An 18,627-nucleotide genomic window follows, 5' to 3' on the forward strand; every position below is an offset into this window, starting at 1 on the left:
GTGCAGTCAAGCGTGAGTCGGACTTATGTACGGAACCCTAGAAACGCGAGTCCTACTCGCACTTGGCCGGTTTTTTTTTGTTTGTGAACTCTGTAACATGTAAGTATGTATAGATATACCTGCCTTAGTACACCAAACTAGACGTAGTACCTGTACATATACATAAGTATATTCGATTGATGGCAATACGCTCCCTGTGTACGCTCTAGTTCACAAACATTATTACAAGCCAACATTCCAAAAATAGGTATACACGACCTTTTTGTCAGTGACTTAGAGGCGTGTAAAAACTGATGAGAAAGTGGAATATCTAATATTATAAATTAAATAGTTACTAAGTTATTACTTGTCAAGCAGACCCCATCAGGCTCCCATGAGCTGTGGCAAAATGCCGGGAAACGCGAGGAAGTAGATTATAAATGAAATGCAACATTGTTTTAAATTACATTTATTTCAAAATAGCTGCTAAATATAACTTACCTAGAAATACACACAAAATATTGGTGGTATCTACAGTATTATTATAAAAATATTACCTAAATGTGATGGTAACTTTAAAATCCGCTCGATGTTCGTCAAGAAATGACACCGTCGATATAATTTACTTAACAAAAAATGCACACTAATAGGTGGGAAAACATGAAAAGTTTGGAGAGCTAAACATAATTGGCAAAGAAATAAAAAAAAAGAAACGCAACATTCATAAAAATGAAAATCAAAAAACTACCGATAAAAATGTTTTCGACAGCTGAGCACTTAAACTATATTTTTATATTTAGATAAGATATAGTAAGGCTATTATTTACATCTCCTTAGTATAATGTATGACGGAGAGCGCGGTATCTAGAAGGTACACGGCTCCTTGGATGACGCAGAGAGCACCAACTGCTAGGCCCACCTGAAATGGCAACAAAACTAGGTTAGAATTACCTATGGTATAAAACGTGAACTTTCAGAGGACAAGGGAGGTGAATCTGGGGCACGGGTTTATTGCCTTCATTGCTTTAGACGCCTTAGTTAGACGACCCATTTTCTTTGAGCCTAGTACCCCAAACCCCAACGTTTCACGCTTGGTAATACCTACATAGTTAGTAAAATTATAGATCACCATCAATTAAAATAAATATACTGAAGAAAGTTTCTGACGCTGTTACGCAATTACCTACTGTGGACACTGACGAGAAATTTCTTCAAGTTTGTATAAAAAAAGATGACTCTCCTTGCTGTTGCGAATATGCGATGTTGACGCGACGCGATATTGTAATACAACATCGCGTGATAAAGGTCGGTTGTAAACCGTTTTGTCACCTTTAAATTGGATGGGAAATTTCGTTGTTTACTGCTGATTACCGTACTCCATCAAATATAGTTGGTGCAACTGGCCCTTAATCTGACTGAGGGCATTACCTGTTTCTCAGCGAAGACGAACTGATACTGGTGCTCGCCCTGGTACCCGCCCCAGTAGTGCAATGCCACGGCCCCCACGGCGATCCAGAGGAACACGCCCACAAAGTTCATCACGATCTCGGATAGGGCCCTGGAAAAACAAAGAATTAATTAAGCCTCCTTCTCGAGTCTTAGTGATGAAGCTGAGGCGCAGTAAAACCCTCAAGAAACTCATAATTTTGCTCTATAGTTCTGTCCTTCATATCGAAATTCACGGTTCATCTACTGCTGAATCTAAGCATTTTTACTAGGCCACTCCTCGGTCCAAGACTCATCCATTACTTGTCGTCCAGCACCATCTTATATATCTCGTACATAATGTGACCTTCGAGCCAATGGTCTCCAGTCTTAAACAACTTAATTAAATATTCAGTATTATGTTTAGTTTAGTCCATATATCTCTAGCTGGTCTTAGTTTTTAACATGCCGAGAAATCACGGGTAATAACAGGATGTTACTAGTACACAATTGGTTGAGATACTCCGATGTTTGTCAACTTCATAGCGACAAATTCCTTTATCATCCGCAATACTTGCACGCCAAGTTGTTTATTTACTTCATTAAATCCGCTCAGTATTCTGGAAAATGTCCATTCGTGGAAAAAAGCCAAGATTATGCAGTATCGGTAATAGAACTACCTGTTCAAGTCACTTCTGAATCTCTTGTTACCGAAATTCAAGCGTTTAATGGAATCAATCAGCACGATCAAATGGAGAGCGCACTTCAAGAACGTATACCTACACCATCAAGCGATTCTCCTACTCAAGTACATGTTACTCTTATTAATAGTAGCAATAAAGATCAGACTGTACACCAGAAGCGTGTAAATGAAGAATGCTCCAAAAACCGCTTGTTTTGTGGACTGCATCTAATTTATACTGCATTATTGCAGAACAATATTTTGATAAAAGAAAATGAATAAGCTTTCACACTTTCCGATTATTGATCTATTAATAACTTAGGGATAGGAATTAAACAAATATGTATGTATAAACACTTTTACAGCGGCGCTAAATATAATGAAATCGCCAGAGAAACTGAATGCATAAGCACTTCCTGTCATTCTAGATGAGGAATCCAATAATAAACAATGAGGCTTAGTAGAAAGAAGTAATCTTGCCAACATACCTCTTGTGCTCAGTGGTACCGAACAGGAACGTGATCCACTGAACCAGCGAGTAGATGTCGATAAAGCTTGACGCGACGATCTCGGCGTCCGGGTTCTCCTCGTAGACGTTCCATGATGTGACGCCCACGTCAAGTAACAACATGATTAAGAGACGACAGTGTCTCTAGCAAACATACCTCTTGTGCTCAGTGGTACCGAACAGGAACGTGATGCACTGCACCAGCGTGTAGATGAGGTAGCCGACGATAACGCCTGACGCGACGATCTCGGCGTCCGGGTTCTTCTCCTCTTTGAGGTTCCTTATGCCGCCCACGCCAAGATACTTAACATGACTGCTGAAACAACAGTGTCTCTAGTCGACGTACCTCTTGTGCTCAGTGGTACCGAACAGGAACGTGATGCACTGCACCAGCGTGTAGATGAGGTAGCCGACGATGACGCCAGACGCAACGATCTCGGCGTCCGGGTTCTTCTCCTCGTTGAGGTTCCATGTGCCGCCGACGCCGAGGAACTCGCCGTTGTAGCCCGTGCGATACAGGATCAGGATGATGATGTTTAAGACCTGGAAACAGGAGTCAGTTGGTCAGATAAGGTATCGATTAATAAATCTAGGTAATTTATATTTTCTTGTTATCTTTTTAATAATTTAAATTTTCGATGGTGTAGGTAATAGGTTTTTTTCTTTATATAAGACTAGCGTTAGCCAAGAAGTTATGTGTACAATGATACTTTCAAAGGTCTTACAAAGCTACTGTTTATCGAAATAATGATCTTAAACCCAAATTTTGCAAGTACTTTAGTATTACTTTGTATGTATTTCGATTTTTGATTTGTCGATGATCTACTTTCTTTTTTAACTATGAATGCTACGTTAACTTTGTTACTATGTATAAGAAAGTCCTTTAAATTAATCCTGTCAAAGTGTAAAATGTATGTCCTTTTTGTTTCGTTAAATTTTGTTCGTTAACTTTAGTGTTTACTTTCTGTGTAACAATCTGAAACAATAATAAACGGTAGTGTTTTAATTACAGTGTAACAGGTACCTTATCAGGTCTTTATCTCGTTACTCATTTCCGGTGTGTCATCCCTAATGTGCGGTTCCGATCCGAGATAGGTTACTGTCATTAGTGTCTCTATTGTAAACAATCAGACTACACCGAGCTAATTAGAGAACTAGTTAGACCAGAGAACAAACCTATTATTCTCTAGGATTCTTTGATCTCAGATATCACAATTACTGACATAAATGTGACCATTGACGATGATGATTAATTGATTAGTATTGTGATGTGTGTTATTGTGATTATCATTTTTAGGTACCTGATAGTCTTAACCCAGATAAAAAGGGATGTGTAGGTATATTTTTATGCGCATTGTATTCGGTCCCTGGGTTGCCTTTTTTTACCCCAGATATACCTAGATTCACTTAAAGCTTATTGGTCTGTAAAACATTAATTTGAATACACTGTTTGACCCTTGTTTTGATAAACAACAGGGGTCTTTATGTAAGTTACACTTATTAAATTACATTTTATTGACAGCAAAACAAACCATTTTGACCTCCGATTACGATTAAACAGGTCAGATTATAACAAAAACAGCTTGACTTATTTCAAAAAACAATAACTTGTAAGTATCGAAAATAACCAGTATCACAAACATTTTGCACATGAGATCACCCATTGACAGTTCCACCTGTATCGTGTACGTATTAGTCGATAACGATAAGATAAGGTAAGATAAGCTAGCCGGAATCAAACGTACGCACAACGTCGCTTTGTTCGGCGAACGGATTCCACGAATACTTTGCTTGAAGATGAGACATTCGTCAACATAGCCTAACGATTAATCATTTACTACTGCACGGAGCATTTATTCGAAACTGGCTCGATCGTACCCCCTCGACTTCGTGAGCGTAAAATTGATCATGAATGTCAAAAAAAATTCCTTTTTTCCGGCCGTCAAACTACCGCGGCATTTGGCTCATGGGAGCCTGGGGTATACTTGACAACTATATAATCCCAACAATGTAGGCACTAGTTTTTACGAAAGGAACCGTCATCTGACCTTCCAATCCAGAGGGGAAACTAACTAACTGTTAAATATCAGACGATATAATTTTGTACATAAATTCTGAAAGTTTCTGAAAAACTCATTGGTACGAGCCGGTGTTTGAACCCGCGGCCGCGACCACCGGATTGAAAGACGCATGCTCTTACCGCTAGGCCACCAGCGCTCTTTTCGGACGTCAAATTGTCTGTATTCCAAATTTCAGCGTGCAAAGGTAACAGGGAGACAGAGAGTTATACCTACTATCGGTCTATCGCATTAATATTTATTTTCAGAAGCTGTGCTTGTGTAAGTCAAAGTAAGGCCTTCATTTGTTTCGATTTATTGCATCCGTGCAGAGATTTTAGAGTGATCATCCTATGCTAATTTCTCTCTAGAAAAAACCTCCAACTATCCCTATCCAATCGCTGCAGCATGTGGAAGTCAACGTCCATATTGTTTGAATCGGGCATCCGGGCGGCAATTATGTACATACTCTGGTTATTACGATCGCCGTTATAATTGTCAGCTGTCGGCGGCAGAGTACACAGAGATTTTATGACATGTAACTAGAGTATGGATTCATAATGGTACTGTGTTTACTGGTGATGTCCGTGATAAATTTATTAAATTTATTTTCTTTAAGAATTTTAGATACTCTGATTATTTAACTTATACATGCAGTTAAAAACGAATCTAAGAAACTATTCGTACCAGGTGATCTAATTGGTTTGTGGTTGCATTATGTTAGGTAGGTACTATAGACGAGATGATGAGAAGAACAAGCAGCAAAAAAAGATTGGCCATCACTTTATGCCCTTTATGGAACTAAGGTGTCATAGACACTGCGAATAAAGGAGGCAAACTGCACATTGCATTTTCTGTTTTCTATCAAAATATCGCTGGTCAATTAGATACGAGTACATACGAGTACGAGTAGTGTTTTGGTCAATACGAGTATAAATTAGTTTTTTTTTCGAATATCTTTGCCAGAGAAACGTATAAAGAAAAATTCTGATGATTCACATTTCAAGAAACTTCAATTTTGAATCGCTCATTACAAGTTTCTACTTATATTTAGTCATGTCTCGCTTTATTAGGCACTCTTTTTGATCGATTCTCGAAAAGCCAATTGGCCGTGACATTGCGTTTTGTTTTAAGATTTCGACTAAGAGCAGGCGGCTTTTTTTCGTCTTTTACGAAGCGCAAAACACAATCAGCCAGTATAAGTGTGACCCCGAGATCTTTAACATTATACGTAATCGAAGATCACAAATTCTTTTGATTCTTTTGTGGAAAAGCCTCGGTAAGCTTTATAAATATATAGCTGTTTGACAAACCAAGGCTGGTTTTTCTTTTCAGTCCGGACGCGCGCAAATTCGCCACAGATTCAGTTTGTTTTGAATGACGAATCGGTGATTTTAGGAGAAAAATTGGCTTACACTTTCCATACAAATGTTTCTAAGAATACGTTTCTATTTTTACGTCGATTATGCAGAGGAAACGTACACGCGTTAATTGGCACTTAGGTATATAATTTAGTAACTCTATATAAGTACTTATTCCAGTTTTTTTTTTATTATCTAGGTAATTATACATCTTAAATTGAATAAAAAATATCTATAAGGTCAAGTGTTTCTGTTCCCGCAGGGTTTGTCTTACCCATCTAACTATTTCGTTATAGATTTCCTGTGACACCCGATATGGGTTTTCGAAACGTTTAGTCATGAAACCATATATAACGGGACATGAAAACAAGGCACATTATACATTAACCTCAATCTCAATTGTCTGCTATCCGGCCTAATAGGGAAATATGACAATTAATTATCATAAGGGTACTCCGGATCGTAAGTTAACATATGACCTGCCCCGAGAGTGAGTAATCGAGTCTGTTAATTATAGCGTTCTGGCCCTGTAGACAACATGTCTATCGCTAACGAACGAACGCTACGTAGCGAACGAAACGCAACTGTCACTGTCACACTAATATGGAAGCATTATAGAAGAGTGATAGAGAGACACAAAGCGATTCGATGGCGAATCGCAAGCGATCGGCACCCTGGCTAGGCCGCGTGCTCGATTCTACACTTTCTACTAGATCTAAGAATTGGTCAATTGTTATTAGTAATTAAAAGATGATAGTCATGTATATGTCTGACAACAGAGCAACTTAAATGTTTTAGTGAATTAAATTCTTCTGCACCGACTCTAGCACCGATTTGATAACTTATGTAGGTAATTTGTTTGATTATGATGTCAATTATTGAGTAATATTCTGATTATACATTGATTGACTATAAATCAAGGGTTTCAGCGACTCATAAAGGCAATATATGCCATTTGAACCGCGTATTTAATGTTCCATTTTCCAGTATCATTGATATTTAAAATAACTATCATTGACATAAAAAATCACTGCTTTTCAATTTCTTTAAATTCTCGTGTAGTTCCGCATCCCGTAGTTCTGCTGCAAAGTATTTTCATAAACGAGAGAAATAACTCGGTCAAAACGAAAGAGAACGTAGGTTTTGATACTTAATTACGTATTGAACCTGAGGGCTTACCACGAACCACGTTCGACGTGTTGCCTCCCTGTCACACTTACGTACGAATTTACAAGTGCGACAGAGAGGCAACACGTCGAACGTGGTTCGCGGTAGGCCCTCTGAGGACCACACTTGTAGTATTTACGGTACCGTCTTTACCATAAGGGCAAACGGGGCCCGTGCCGAGGGCCCCCATCCTCAGGGGGCCCCGAAGGACAGTAACAGTATATTTGATTAATAATAAATAGAAGATCATAGTAGAAAAATGTTCATTTAATTAGCTATACTTTCCAAAAGGGCCCCAAAATCTTATGTGCCCAAGGGCACGGCATAGTTTAAGACGGCCGTGAGTATTTGTGACGTTATCTATGAAAAGGGACTTTGTTGTCGATGGCGCTTACGCCATTATTAACGATGTTCCGATATAAATACAATGCCGCGCGACGCTGTGTGGCGTAAGCACCATTGACAATAAGGTCCCCTTTCATAGATAATGCCCCATGTACGGTACCCAAATGCCGACGGTACCCACTAGCGTCTAGCGGAACTCTTGACCATATTCCGTTCTAAGACGTTTTACGACCTTCCATGCCGGAATGCAAATCTCCTGCGCACAATGGCGTCCCTCGGCGCGCGCGCAGCTTGCCTTGGGCAGATTTACCTTGGCGGGACGTGACCGACTTTACTGGCATGTAACTGATGCTTTATTTACATGCTTAATTACAGCGTTATTTTATTTGAATAGTTAATGGGTATATGAATTGACATTAGAGGTCCGTGTTGTTATCGCATAACACATTGTTTATGTAGGTACCTCATCACCGCGATAAAAATATGTAGTATACTGTAACAGACTACGATTATCATACATCGGGGTTTTTGGTGGTGGTTGGCGGGAATGTTTTACACTAGCCAAATAACAGGTAAAAACTGTAAAAAACGATACTAATTTAGCATTTCTAAGCACATTTGGACTTACCCATACGTTTAATTCATAGTTTGGTAATTATTTTACAATAAACAAAGTTATAAATACATCAAATCATTCCCGCACCTAAAACCCCGATGTATGAGTCGATTATAGTATGAAAACATTTTTTGACCCGACCGACCGACCGATTTGACTTTGACTGGGATAACGGTTTAACGGGTTAACCCCGGGTTAGTGAGATGGTGCAAGTGGCACTAATACATCAAATTCAAAGGCAAATCATTTTGAACTAAATGAATATACTGCATAATAAAACCTTCACCGAAATGAAAGTATTTATGCCTAGACTAGACCCGAATAAGGAGATAGGGAATTCCTTTTCATTTCTCGTAATATTAGTATTTTATTTACTTTCATTCAACACACGGACATCCTTATTGATAACCGAGTACTAGCCACTACTACTAGGTAAGTAGTATAAGAGTTAGTCACCAGTTATTCAGTAGTAACTAGTGAGTAACCCCGCTGATAAGAGTGTTTGTTCTTGCTTGCAACACTACGCTTAAAAGGAGCTCGTATATAATTTATGGATCACAAGTTGAAGCAGTCAGCTAAATTCAGTAGAGACTACGGACAGATATGTATGAAATCTTGACTGTATGAAAAGTTTCATGGTTTTCTACGGGATGACAGTAGCCGCTGGCCAACTAAAACGCTTAACACATTCTAATTCAGACATCCAAACTGTTACCCTAACTAGAATTCTAAAATCCTAGATAGTGCAATACTAATTATGTTTACACTTTTACGACGTGATTTCTTATAGCAGTAGTTTATCACAAGGCAGGTCGACCACTTAAAAATTATCATGCCTAATTTAATTACGTACCTACTAACTTTTAAAGGTTTGACTACATGCGACTGATTTGTATTTAATATGTAAACTTTGTTTCTAAAAATCACAGGTATGTTACTTATGTTGTAAACTTACAGCGTCAATTTTCTAACATGTTCTTCCTATAAAATGACCTGACCTAAATAATATAATTGTAATACGATTTTCCATTTCGTGGTGTATGCATAAAGCGAGGTGTAAATAAGCCATAGTGATTGTGTATCAACTGGGTGAGGCTTATCGCGGTGATACGGAACGGGGCCGCATACCTGCTGCCGAGGCGTTGAAACGTCGTTGAAACAATGACATTAAGCTAAAACGCTGGATTGCCGTGTACTTTAGGTTGTTATTCCACATGTCCAATTTGAAGTTGTATGAGTTTTCAAGAACGTTAAGTCACTAAGTACCTAAACAATGTGTTGATGCTAAAAATATGTTTAAACAATAACAAAAAGGAATTAAGCGATTTATTATATATGGAACTGAGCAAAGTTCGATGTGTCCTTATGTAAAAACAATCAAATAAAACAATTACTGTAATAGTAATAAGCTGTTCAACTTTAAGGATTTATTAAAACTCTATCATTCAACATTTTTAATAACCACAATAGGAATAGGTAACTATTTAACTATAGTGCTACTTTTCCCGTAAATATCGCTTAGAAACTTCATTCATTTATTTTGATTTGACACGCAATAGGAGGGCTTGTCCAAAACACGCAAAGCGGTGCACACCTACAGACCTACATCTCGTATACAGGTTTGAATTAGGCCAATTACCGAGAAAATTCACTACAGCCAATCAATATTGGGAATCAGTCCAATATAAGTCCAGTGGACTATAATCATTAAACTTTTAACTTAACTGCTTAATGCTGGTGGCCTAGCGGGTCATGGGTTCAATCCCCGGCTTGTACCAATGAGTTTTTCGGAACTTATGTACCGTAAAATGGGGTGAGTAGGTTTCGCGGGGAGAGTTGTGTTATGAATGGGGAGAGAAGGTTTGAGTGGGGGGTGAGAAGGGATTTTAAGGCTACTGCTACAAAAATAATGTATATTCCAATTTAAAGTGGGGGTATAGTAATACTCATTATTATATACAGTTATACACCATTCAGTTTTCACATGTAAAAATAAAATTTTATCGAGCTTTGTAAGTCAAATTTCACCCAACTCACCTCATTTTACGGTACCAAAAATCATTTGACATTTACCAGTCGCTTTTCGGTGAAGGAAAATATCGTGAGGAAACCGGACTAATCCTAATAAGGTCTAGTTTACCCTCTGAGTTAGAAAGTTTAGATGGCAGTCGCTTTCGTAAAAACTGGTGCCTACGACGAGCCGTGGTTTAATTCCAGGACAACGCGAGGAAGAACTTTTAATTGCTTAGTGTCTAGGCTCAGTGGATTATCTTGATTATTGATCCCATGATGGTACTAGGTACTTAATTATAGACCGAGCGAGCGCGAAGCGTCTGTTTCAGTTTTGCCAAAAATGCTTTCGTAAATAAATAGATTAAGCCGGATACTCATCGCAAACCTGCGAACCACGTACACACTATGTTTTTTTGGTTACAGTACATGCAACGGTTACGGTTACGGCTCGCTAATGAGTATCTGGCTTTATATCCCGCTGTTCTCTTCTAAAGCATTTCTCAGCCGATTCGTGATTTTTTGTGACCAAGTTCTACCTATATCAATTTATGGAATTTTTTTTTATTCATCATTTAATTGGTATTTTCGCCGAAGTTATGGAATTTGCGAAGTCTGCTAACAACTCACAGAGCGTCTAGTGTAAATAAGATATATTTAAATTGCTTTATACATACTTAAATATAATTAATAAGGGTAAGGCAAGGAGAACTATATTTTCATCTTATCAAACGCCAAGATTCTAAGGGCTACATTTACAGACCTGCCAACTATTTATTCACGCCATACTCAGGAAGGTATATCCAGTGAACGCATATATTTAGTATGGAAACCGCCTTTAGGAACATTACCGTTCAAATTCTCGGGCCGAATTAGCACACATACACAATTACGCCTACATTCAAATAGGACGACGCGTTTACAGAGCCTGTAATCAAAGCTGGTAAACAAAATAAGAGTCATCTTTATTACTCTAATGGTACATAGCTAAGTGTGGATGAAATGCATATAATGTCAATAACTACCAATCAGCGACATTAATCCGCTAATAACCTTCTTGCTGTACGTACTGGCCGCTTAGAGTTCGCGGTTCATATTTGATTAGAATATGACTTGGACAGGGATAGGTTTATGCCATACAGTGAAGAACCAGTCAAATAATACACGTATAATAATTTAATGCAGATTAAAAGATAACTAGTTAAAATGTTGTTATGACATGACAGACTAACTCAACATTAGTAAATATATATCATTGTTGTATAAATGTATTCCGCTATAATAAGTATTTTGTATATTTTATTATCTACCTGTATGGCAGTGCGAAGTCACGTTCAGGTATAGTCTGTCCGTTTTTCTAAGATCAAGTACGCCACAGTAAATGTATGGCGAACTTGATCTTAGAAATCGGACTGGCTATACAGTCTGCAAAATTTACATGGGTACAAGAATTGGGTCAAAAATATTTGAACAGGCGGAGTCACAATAAATCCCCACTTTCAGTTCAGAATATTTTATATGTATATAGCCGGTCAAGCAAGTTTGTCAGTAGAAAAAGGTGCAAAATGAAAATTTTGTATGGGACCACAGCCGTTCGCGCGGTGTACTTTCGTTTGGGCCAAATACTTTTCGCCAAATTTCACTTCCCAACAAACTTATCGCAATAGTTTCATTTCCCAAAGGAACCTTTAGCAAAGTGACACTTCGCATATAATTTATTTGGTCAAATAATCATTTGGCATGATTTTACTTTGTCAAATTGTATTAGGACAAAAACTTATTTACCAAACGTTTTTTATTGTCTAATATTATATTCCAAAAAGATGTTTGGTCAAAATTGTCACTTCGCAAATTTGACAAACAGGCATCTCTATTTAAAGTACTTTTTGTAATGCTAATATAGGTACGTTAAATTCTACGTAATTTGGGTGGGTTCGGTTAGGTTTGAACTGCGATCCTCACAAAACGGAACCGCTATCAGAAAAGTGGGTTAGATTAAGTTAGAATAGAACTGTGACCCTCACAGAATCGAAATGCTATTAGAAAAGTGGGTTAGGTTAGGTTAGAACTGCGGTCCTTACAGAAACGAAATACTATGTACTAGAAAAAGGTCATCAAAGTGGATTAATTAATTTAATAGAATAACGAGAAGTAAAGAATTTGCATGACATATTAAACTAAAATGTGGTTTACATATTGGTGGTTATTTAATATTTTTGGGTTACAATGATTACTTTGGTGTTATTTGCTTTAATAGAATAGCAAGATGTAACAAATTTGGTTATCATTTTACATTAAAATGGAGTTTAAATTTTAGTGATCATTTACTACATATTTTTGGCAGTAAGAATGTTTTTTTTTGACGTTACATTTTACTATGTATATGTAATGATCAATTAAATACCAGACAAATAAAATTCTGCAGCCTCCTCTCTATTGGTATGTAAATTATATGCCATGCAATATTTTGGGACATGTAAGTTATGCTTAATGATACATTTGACTAAATAATATTTGGGAAAATGAAACTTGTCTAAGTAATTATTTGCTAAACAATAACTTGCCAAAAAAGACTATTGCTAACTGAAAATTTGCGATAAGTTGTTTTGCCAAACATTTTTTTGGGAAATGATAATTTGGGAAACATAGTTTGGGATGTGATACTTTGGGAAACGTTTTTGGCCCATTCATTAGTAAACCCAAATGTATCATTAAGCATAACTTACATGTCCCTAAATATTGCATGGCATACAATTAATTTACATAGGTACTAATAGAGAGGAGGCTGCGGAATTTGCTAAAGGTTTCTTTGGGAAATGAAACTATTGCGATAAGTTTGTTGGGAAGTGAAATTTGGCGAAACGTATTTGGCCCAAACGAAAGTACACCATTCTAGATATCTTGCCAGGCATCCACTCAATTTCATGTCTCTCTAATTGGACGCTTTTTTCCATAGTTCTCTGCGAATAGCATCTTGTGGGAATCTGAATGGAAAGTAATGTAAAATGGCAATACCAAATTTGATTATTAATTTAAAATAACTAGGTAGTATTTTTATAGCTCCATCTCATGAAATAAAAAAGGAAAATACAAATCTGTAAGAAGGAATTTATTTATAATTATATATAAAATACCTAAACCAAACACAAGTTAATAAAATAGTCTACTTCATTTGGCATAACACCATCCCTATTATCCTCGCAATTTAAAAAGTCGTATGTTGTTATGAAAGTCGTATGCAGTTGTTACGTTTTAGCTTAGCACGGTAGTATTGAAAACAAATCGTCATGTTTTTTCCAAATTTTACTGAAGTTATCTGTTTACTACAAGTGAAAAGTGATTCCACTGTCCTTGGTATGAACTAAAATAACTTCTGCAGCACTTCACGACACATGAATATATTTTTAATTACAAAAAACGTTGTTTTTATAAATCAATTTAGCCATTTGTCACTGACTGTCATCTCGGTCGCGTACTGAGATTGCCAATCGAGCAGTTTGTAAGTACCGCCTATCGCGGGGTAGTTTGCGTTGGGTCATAATTGAGCGGACAGAATACTTCCATGTATATCATTTCGCTGGGTATATCGTATCGCCGTGTTTTAAAGTTAAGGTTAAAGATTTTGTGACACAGATATTGTTATCTTTTGTTTGCTAACGTGCGTTGGTGACGCCATCTTTACGCGGAGTTAGTCAATGAGCATGCACTTAATCCTCCTTAATTAACGCTTCAATAGGTACAAATAATAATTATAAATACACACTTAATTGTGAATAATCTAAAAACTATTTATCTGAATTCCTATACAAAGATAGCATTTGTTGGCATACATTTATGGCAAAGCCAAAAAAACATTAAATGCACTTTGATCATACCTATTATGATCTTCGCCCCGTATAAGTCTAGTCTATACCTGCCTTATCTCAACTTGATTTTCTCGGGACTATCACTGTTTTAGCCCTGTGTCAATCCGTAAGTCATTTATTGGTAGTATTAAACTTATCAGAACTGAAAATAAGGATTTTAGTATGTTTAAAAACAACTCCTTGTAAATGTACCTACGAATACTTACTAAAAATAGTGGCACCCTATTTCGAGTCTGTATCTAAAATTGCATTAGAATGAGTAACATTATCTTTGTATTCTACATGGCTGCCCTATTTACCGACAACAGGTATGACTCACCATATGAAGCGGTCTTGGCTTCAGTAGGTAGTAGAGCATGAGTGGACTGTATATTATTAAAGAATCTTTTAGGAAAAAAATAGTTTATTTCAGAAACCACACAAAACATGCATTGTCACAGGAAAGAAAATTAAATCCCTGTGGTCATTCATTCCATTATCTATTTTGTCTCAAGAGAATTCATTAAGAATAATTACAAGCACTATCCTACTGTAACCATTTAGAACTTGTCATTGCCAATCGAAACACATCTGAAGCAGACGGCAAAAAAATGTCTACCTCTATATCGCTTTCAATTAATGATGATTCGCTTTCCTTTTCAAGAACATTTGAAACAAGAAAAACAAAAAGATACTCACAATTTTGAACACTTTCACTGTGATCGTCGCTATCGTCTGCACCGAAACCATTTTTGCACTTTTTTGTCACTTTTTTGATAAAAAAACAAGATTCACTTCGTGTGTCGTTTACGTTCGGCTCTTCACTGGTTTGTTTTTGCTTATCAGTGGCCACAGTTTTATCATTTAGTTCGCTAAGTAATCTTATCTCTTTCAGCGAATTACTGGGGCAACCTGTAGGCTAGCTTTTCACGAATATGTTCTTAAAGATATAGGCAGTAGCGGTAATTATGGCATAGCTTTGGTTTTACTTATTAAACTGGAAATGTTATCTATTTAATGTTGCCATTGTAAAGGATACTTTCAGTGTTTTTACCTGAAAGTAAAGGGCCCCTGTTTCGGCAGGTTGAGGCTCTGGAGAGTGAGTTTAGAGTTTGTATATTTTTTTAAATATTACTAAGCATAGTACCTTGAAAACTTTTGAATAAGTTATATTATTTCTTGTTAATAATTTGATGTATAAACTGTAAAGTTTTAGTTGAAACTTTTTTTTATATAATTTTTTTCGTAAAACCTCTCATTTGGCTCCCATTTCGTGATACAAATTTAGGTCAGCTCCTAAGTTCGTGAATTCGTGTCCCCTGTTTCGGAATAAAGTTTTCTCAGAGTTATTGGTGATAATTTGCTGATAATCATTTTAAATATTTAACGGTCTTACCTTCTTACGAATAATTGTAATTAAGAGGGCGTCGAGGAGGGTAAATTTTCAGATTCTGTCAAATTACCCCATTTCACACACAAACGCAGCTCACACACACTACCTCAATTTACTGGGACAGGTCAGTGACCCCTAATGTTTTTTTAAAGGTGCTGTTTCGAGTTTAGTGTTAACTACGGACCTTCTTTGAGGAATTTAAACTGTCAAAGCTTTCCTTTGTGAGAAGACAGAGAAAAATCACTTTTTATATATAGCTTTCCTTGTTTGTTCATGTCATGTCATAGGTATGTGACGTATTAGGTAATTAATTATTTTCGTTGTTGACTTTTATTTGTATTAAGATAGGTACAAACGGCGATGCTCTTAACTGTCCATCGGTGGACCTTATGCCTTTTGTAATAAGGTTTACGAACTGTCAGTTAACAGTGTGGTCATGGGCGATGGTATGCGGTTTGTAAACATAGTCCGAATTTACCTACTCGAAAAAAGTGGACTATATCTAAAATGATCCCCTCACTAGTTATAGGGCTTGTAATATTTTTTTACAACTAAAGACGCTTATTATATTTCACTTATAACTTAATTGATAATAAGGCTTTAAAAACCTCTAATAAAATTCAGGTACTACATATGTACTACATTTATACTTTTGTAAGTCAGTAAGTGATGCTTATCGGGAAATCAAAGAACTCATAATTACCTACATAAAAATAATTAAATTTACTATTTCATCTCACGTTCAATAAGGCCCGGGGCCGGGCCTTGTCACCCGCACAGACAGAGGGCCTTTTTAGCCCAAGTACAAGTTCAAGAATAACAGAGAATATAGTAAGTATAATTTAGTTTATTTATCTCAATTATACAATTTTCACACAGGTAAAATGTACATACATTTCAGCTTGTAGGTACTTATCATATAACGATCGTTTTTGTTATAAAAAAATATTTATTTATTACACTGTGCTAAACATGAGAACAATATGTTATAATCTAGTTCCTTTTTATCCTATTCAGTTCACATACATTGTTCGTGGGTAATAAGGCCTACAAAATTTCCCTTTAGGCCTTATTATCCTTTATCTGGAATTAATTACGCCTTAAATTTAAAATGGTATACAGGGTGGAAAGATAAGTCGGGCCCTGGAGGGAGCCTTAAATCCTTAAGCTGGCTCATTTTACTTAAAGGAGACATTCCTTTATTTTTAAAAAGAAACAAAACTGCATTAAAAGTATTTTTCTTTTTTTATTCAATTTGGCTTGTCAAACGAAATTTTAAGTACTAAATATTAGATTTTATGGATATTTTGTACGACAGACGAGTGACCTAATGTTTCTTGGAGAAATGTTATCATTAACATTAACTGTATCGACTAGTATAAACTTGCGAGTTTTTATTTTTTGGAATTTTTAGTCGGTTCGAGTCCCGGGCGAGGCAAACGAGTTTTAGAAAATCTTTGAATGCAGTTTTGTTTCTTTTTAAAAATAAGGTATAATTAAGGTAATTTCCCTCCAGGGCCCGACTTATCTTTCCACCCTGTATAGTAAATTAAGGCCTAGATTCATTTGATTGTTGGCATTTTGTTTTATGGTCAGGTGAAGCATATAAGGCCCACCTTTATTTTACCTGAAATAGTTCTATTAATAATTAGGATATTATTAACAAATCAATTCAATATAGATTTCTCATTTGTTCATGTTTCTTCATATACCAAAATAGTTATATAAATATTCCAGCGCTTTTGAAAAATACACGTTTTATAAAAAAAACCGGGCAAGTGCGAGTCGGACTCGCGCACGAAGGGTTCCGTACCATAATGCAAAAAAAAAAAACAAAAAAAAAGCAAAAAAGAAAAACGGTCACCCATCCAAGTACTGACCACTCCCGACGTTGCATAACTTTGGCATAAATTCACGTTTGTTGTGTGGGAGCCCCATTTAAATCTTTATTTTATTCTGTTTTTAGTATTTGTTGTTATAGCGGCAACAGAAATATATCATCTGTGAAAATTTCAACTGTCTAGCTATCACGGTTCGTGAGATATAGCCTGGTGACAGACAGACGGACGGACGGACGGACGGACAGCGAAGTCTTAGTAATAGGGTCCCGTTTTACCCTTTGGGTACGGAACCCTAAAAACCATACCATGTTGGTTCGGAACCGGGCCTTGTTACTTGCACTGACAGTTGAACACTGACTTGAACAGAAGTTCAAGAATAACAGAAAATATTACCGGGCCTTATTAGCTTTTATCATGAATTAATTTCATCTTCAATTTAAAATGGTCTATAGTAAAATACGGCCTACATGAGTCATGGAAAAACAAATTGTATTTTATTTAGAAAGTACTTATATGTTGTTCTTAATCTTCAGTAAGCTGACTTCTAAGAGTATATCTATTATAATAATGTAGATTGACAGTTTACTTAGCAAATTGTACTTTTATACCTTTAGGTTTTATGTCGGAAGTATTTCAGCCAATTTGTACTGAAACAAGCATTTGAGCGTAATTAATGATGTTTACTGATTGTTAATCTTAAATATACCTATTATGTATGGCACTTAAATTATTTTAGCGGACCGAGCGGATATGTATGTTTGTAGACCACTTATTTATTTAAATAATTAAATTGTAATTCATTCAAAAAAAGGTTATTAAATGAGGGATATAGATACCTCACCTACCTTATTACAAAGCATTACAAAAATGTCCAAAGGCCAAAGTCACGCTGATAAGACATAAGACCTCATAAATACCTATAAATAAACGTTCACTGAAAAAACTTTAAGGCATTTCTGATAAGTAATTATTTTTCGTTACTGAGTTATCGTTTTGAACCGAATATCAATGAAATAAAAGCACGTTGTTATTTGATAGATACATTTATATAAACATCGTCACATGAAACCAATATAGGTACTCGTAAACCATACCACTGCGATGGAAATATCGTTCTTTCAACTGATAATATAGCCACAAAAACACGCTGAGACTGCAGGTCGAGTCTTGGTTTCAATTTCTTGATGATATATCATTGAATTAACTTTCAAAGCACGTGATAGCTCTCAGAATAGCAACAAAACTGGTTGAAACTAAAAATTTTATTGCTGATATTATGTGAACAACATTGCTTCGTCTTCATAAATAAAATTTTAATAATTTATATTGTTTACGTTAAAATGTGAAGAAATTTGTTGATAAATTGTCTATCTAGTATATTGACATTATGTCATATAT

The 18,627-nt window shown here is 36.2% G+C and overlaps 2 protein-coding genes across 2 annotated transcripts in view; one reads left to right on the forward strand and one right to left on the reverse strand.

The window, feature by feature from the left end:
* LOC134667489 (adenylosuccinate lyase) overlaps positions 1–18,627 on the forward strand; it is a 382,878-nt gene that overhangs the window by 29,391 nt on the left and 334,860 nt on the right. The gene's annotated exons all lie outside the window — the stretch shown is intronic.
* LOC134667503 (protein snakeskin) lies at positions 433–14,924 on the reverse strand. The gene is made up of 4 exons (XM_063524930.1): positions 14,695–14,924; positions 2,941–3,137; positions 1,408–1,537; positions 433–898 (listed from the first exon to the last, which is right to left on the reverse strand). The coding sequence occupies exons 1-4, from the start codon at positions 14,743–14,745 to the stop codon at positions 803–805; spliced, it is 474 nt and encodes a 157-aa protein (XP_063381000.1). The 5' UTR covers positions 14,746–14,924; the 3' UTR covers positions 433–802.

Source organism: Cydia fagiglandana, chromosome 9 (genome assembly GCF_963556715.1).
Source record: "Cydia fagiglandana chromosome 9, ilCydFagi1.1, whole genome shotgun sequence".
NCBI lineage: Eukaryota > Metazoa > Arthropoda > Insecta > Lepidoptera > Tortricidae > Cydia > Cydia fagiglandana.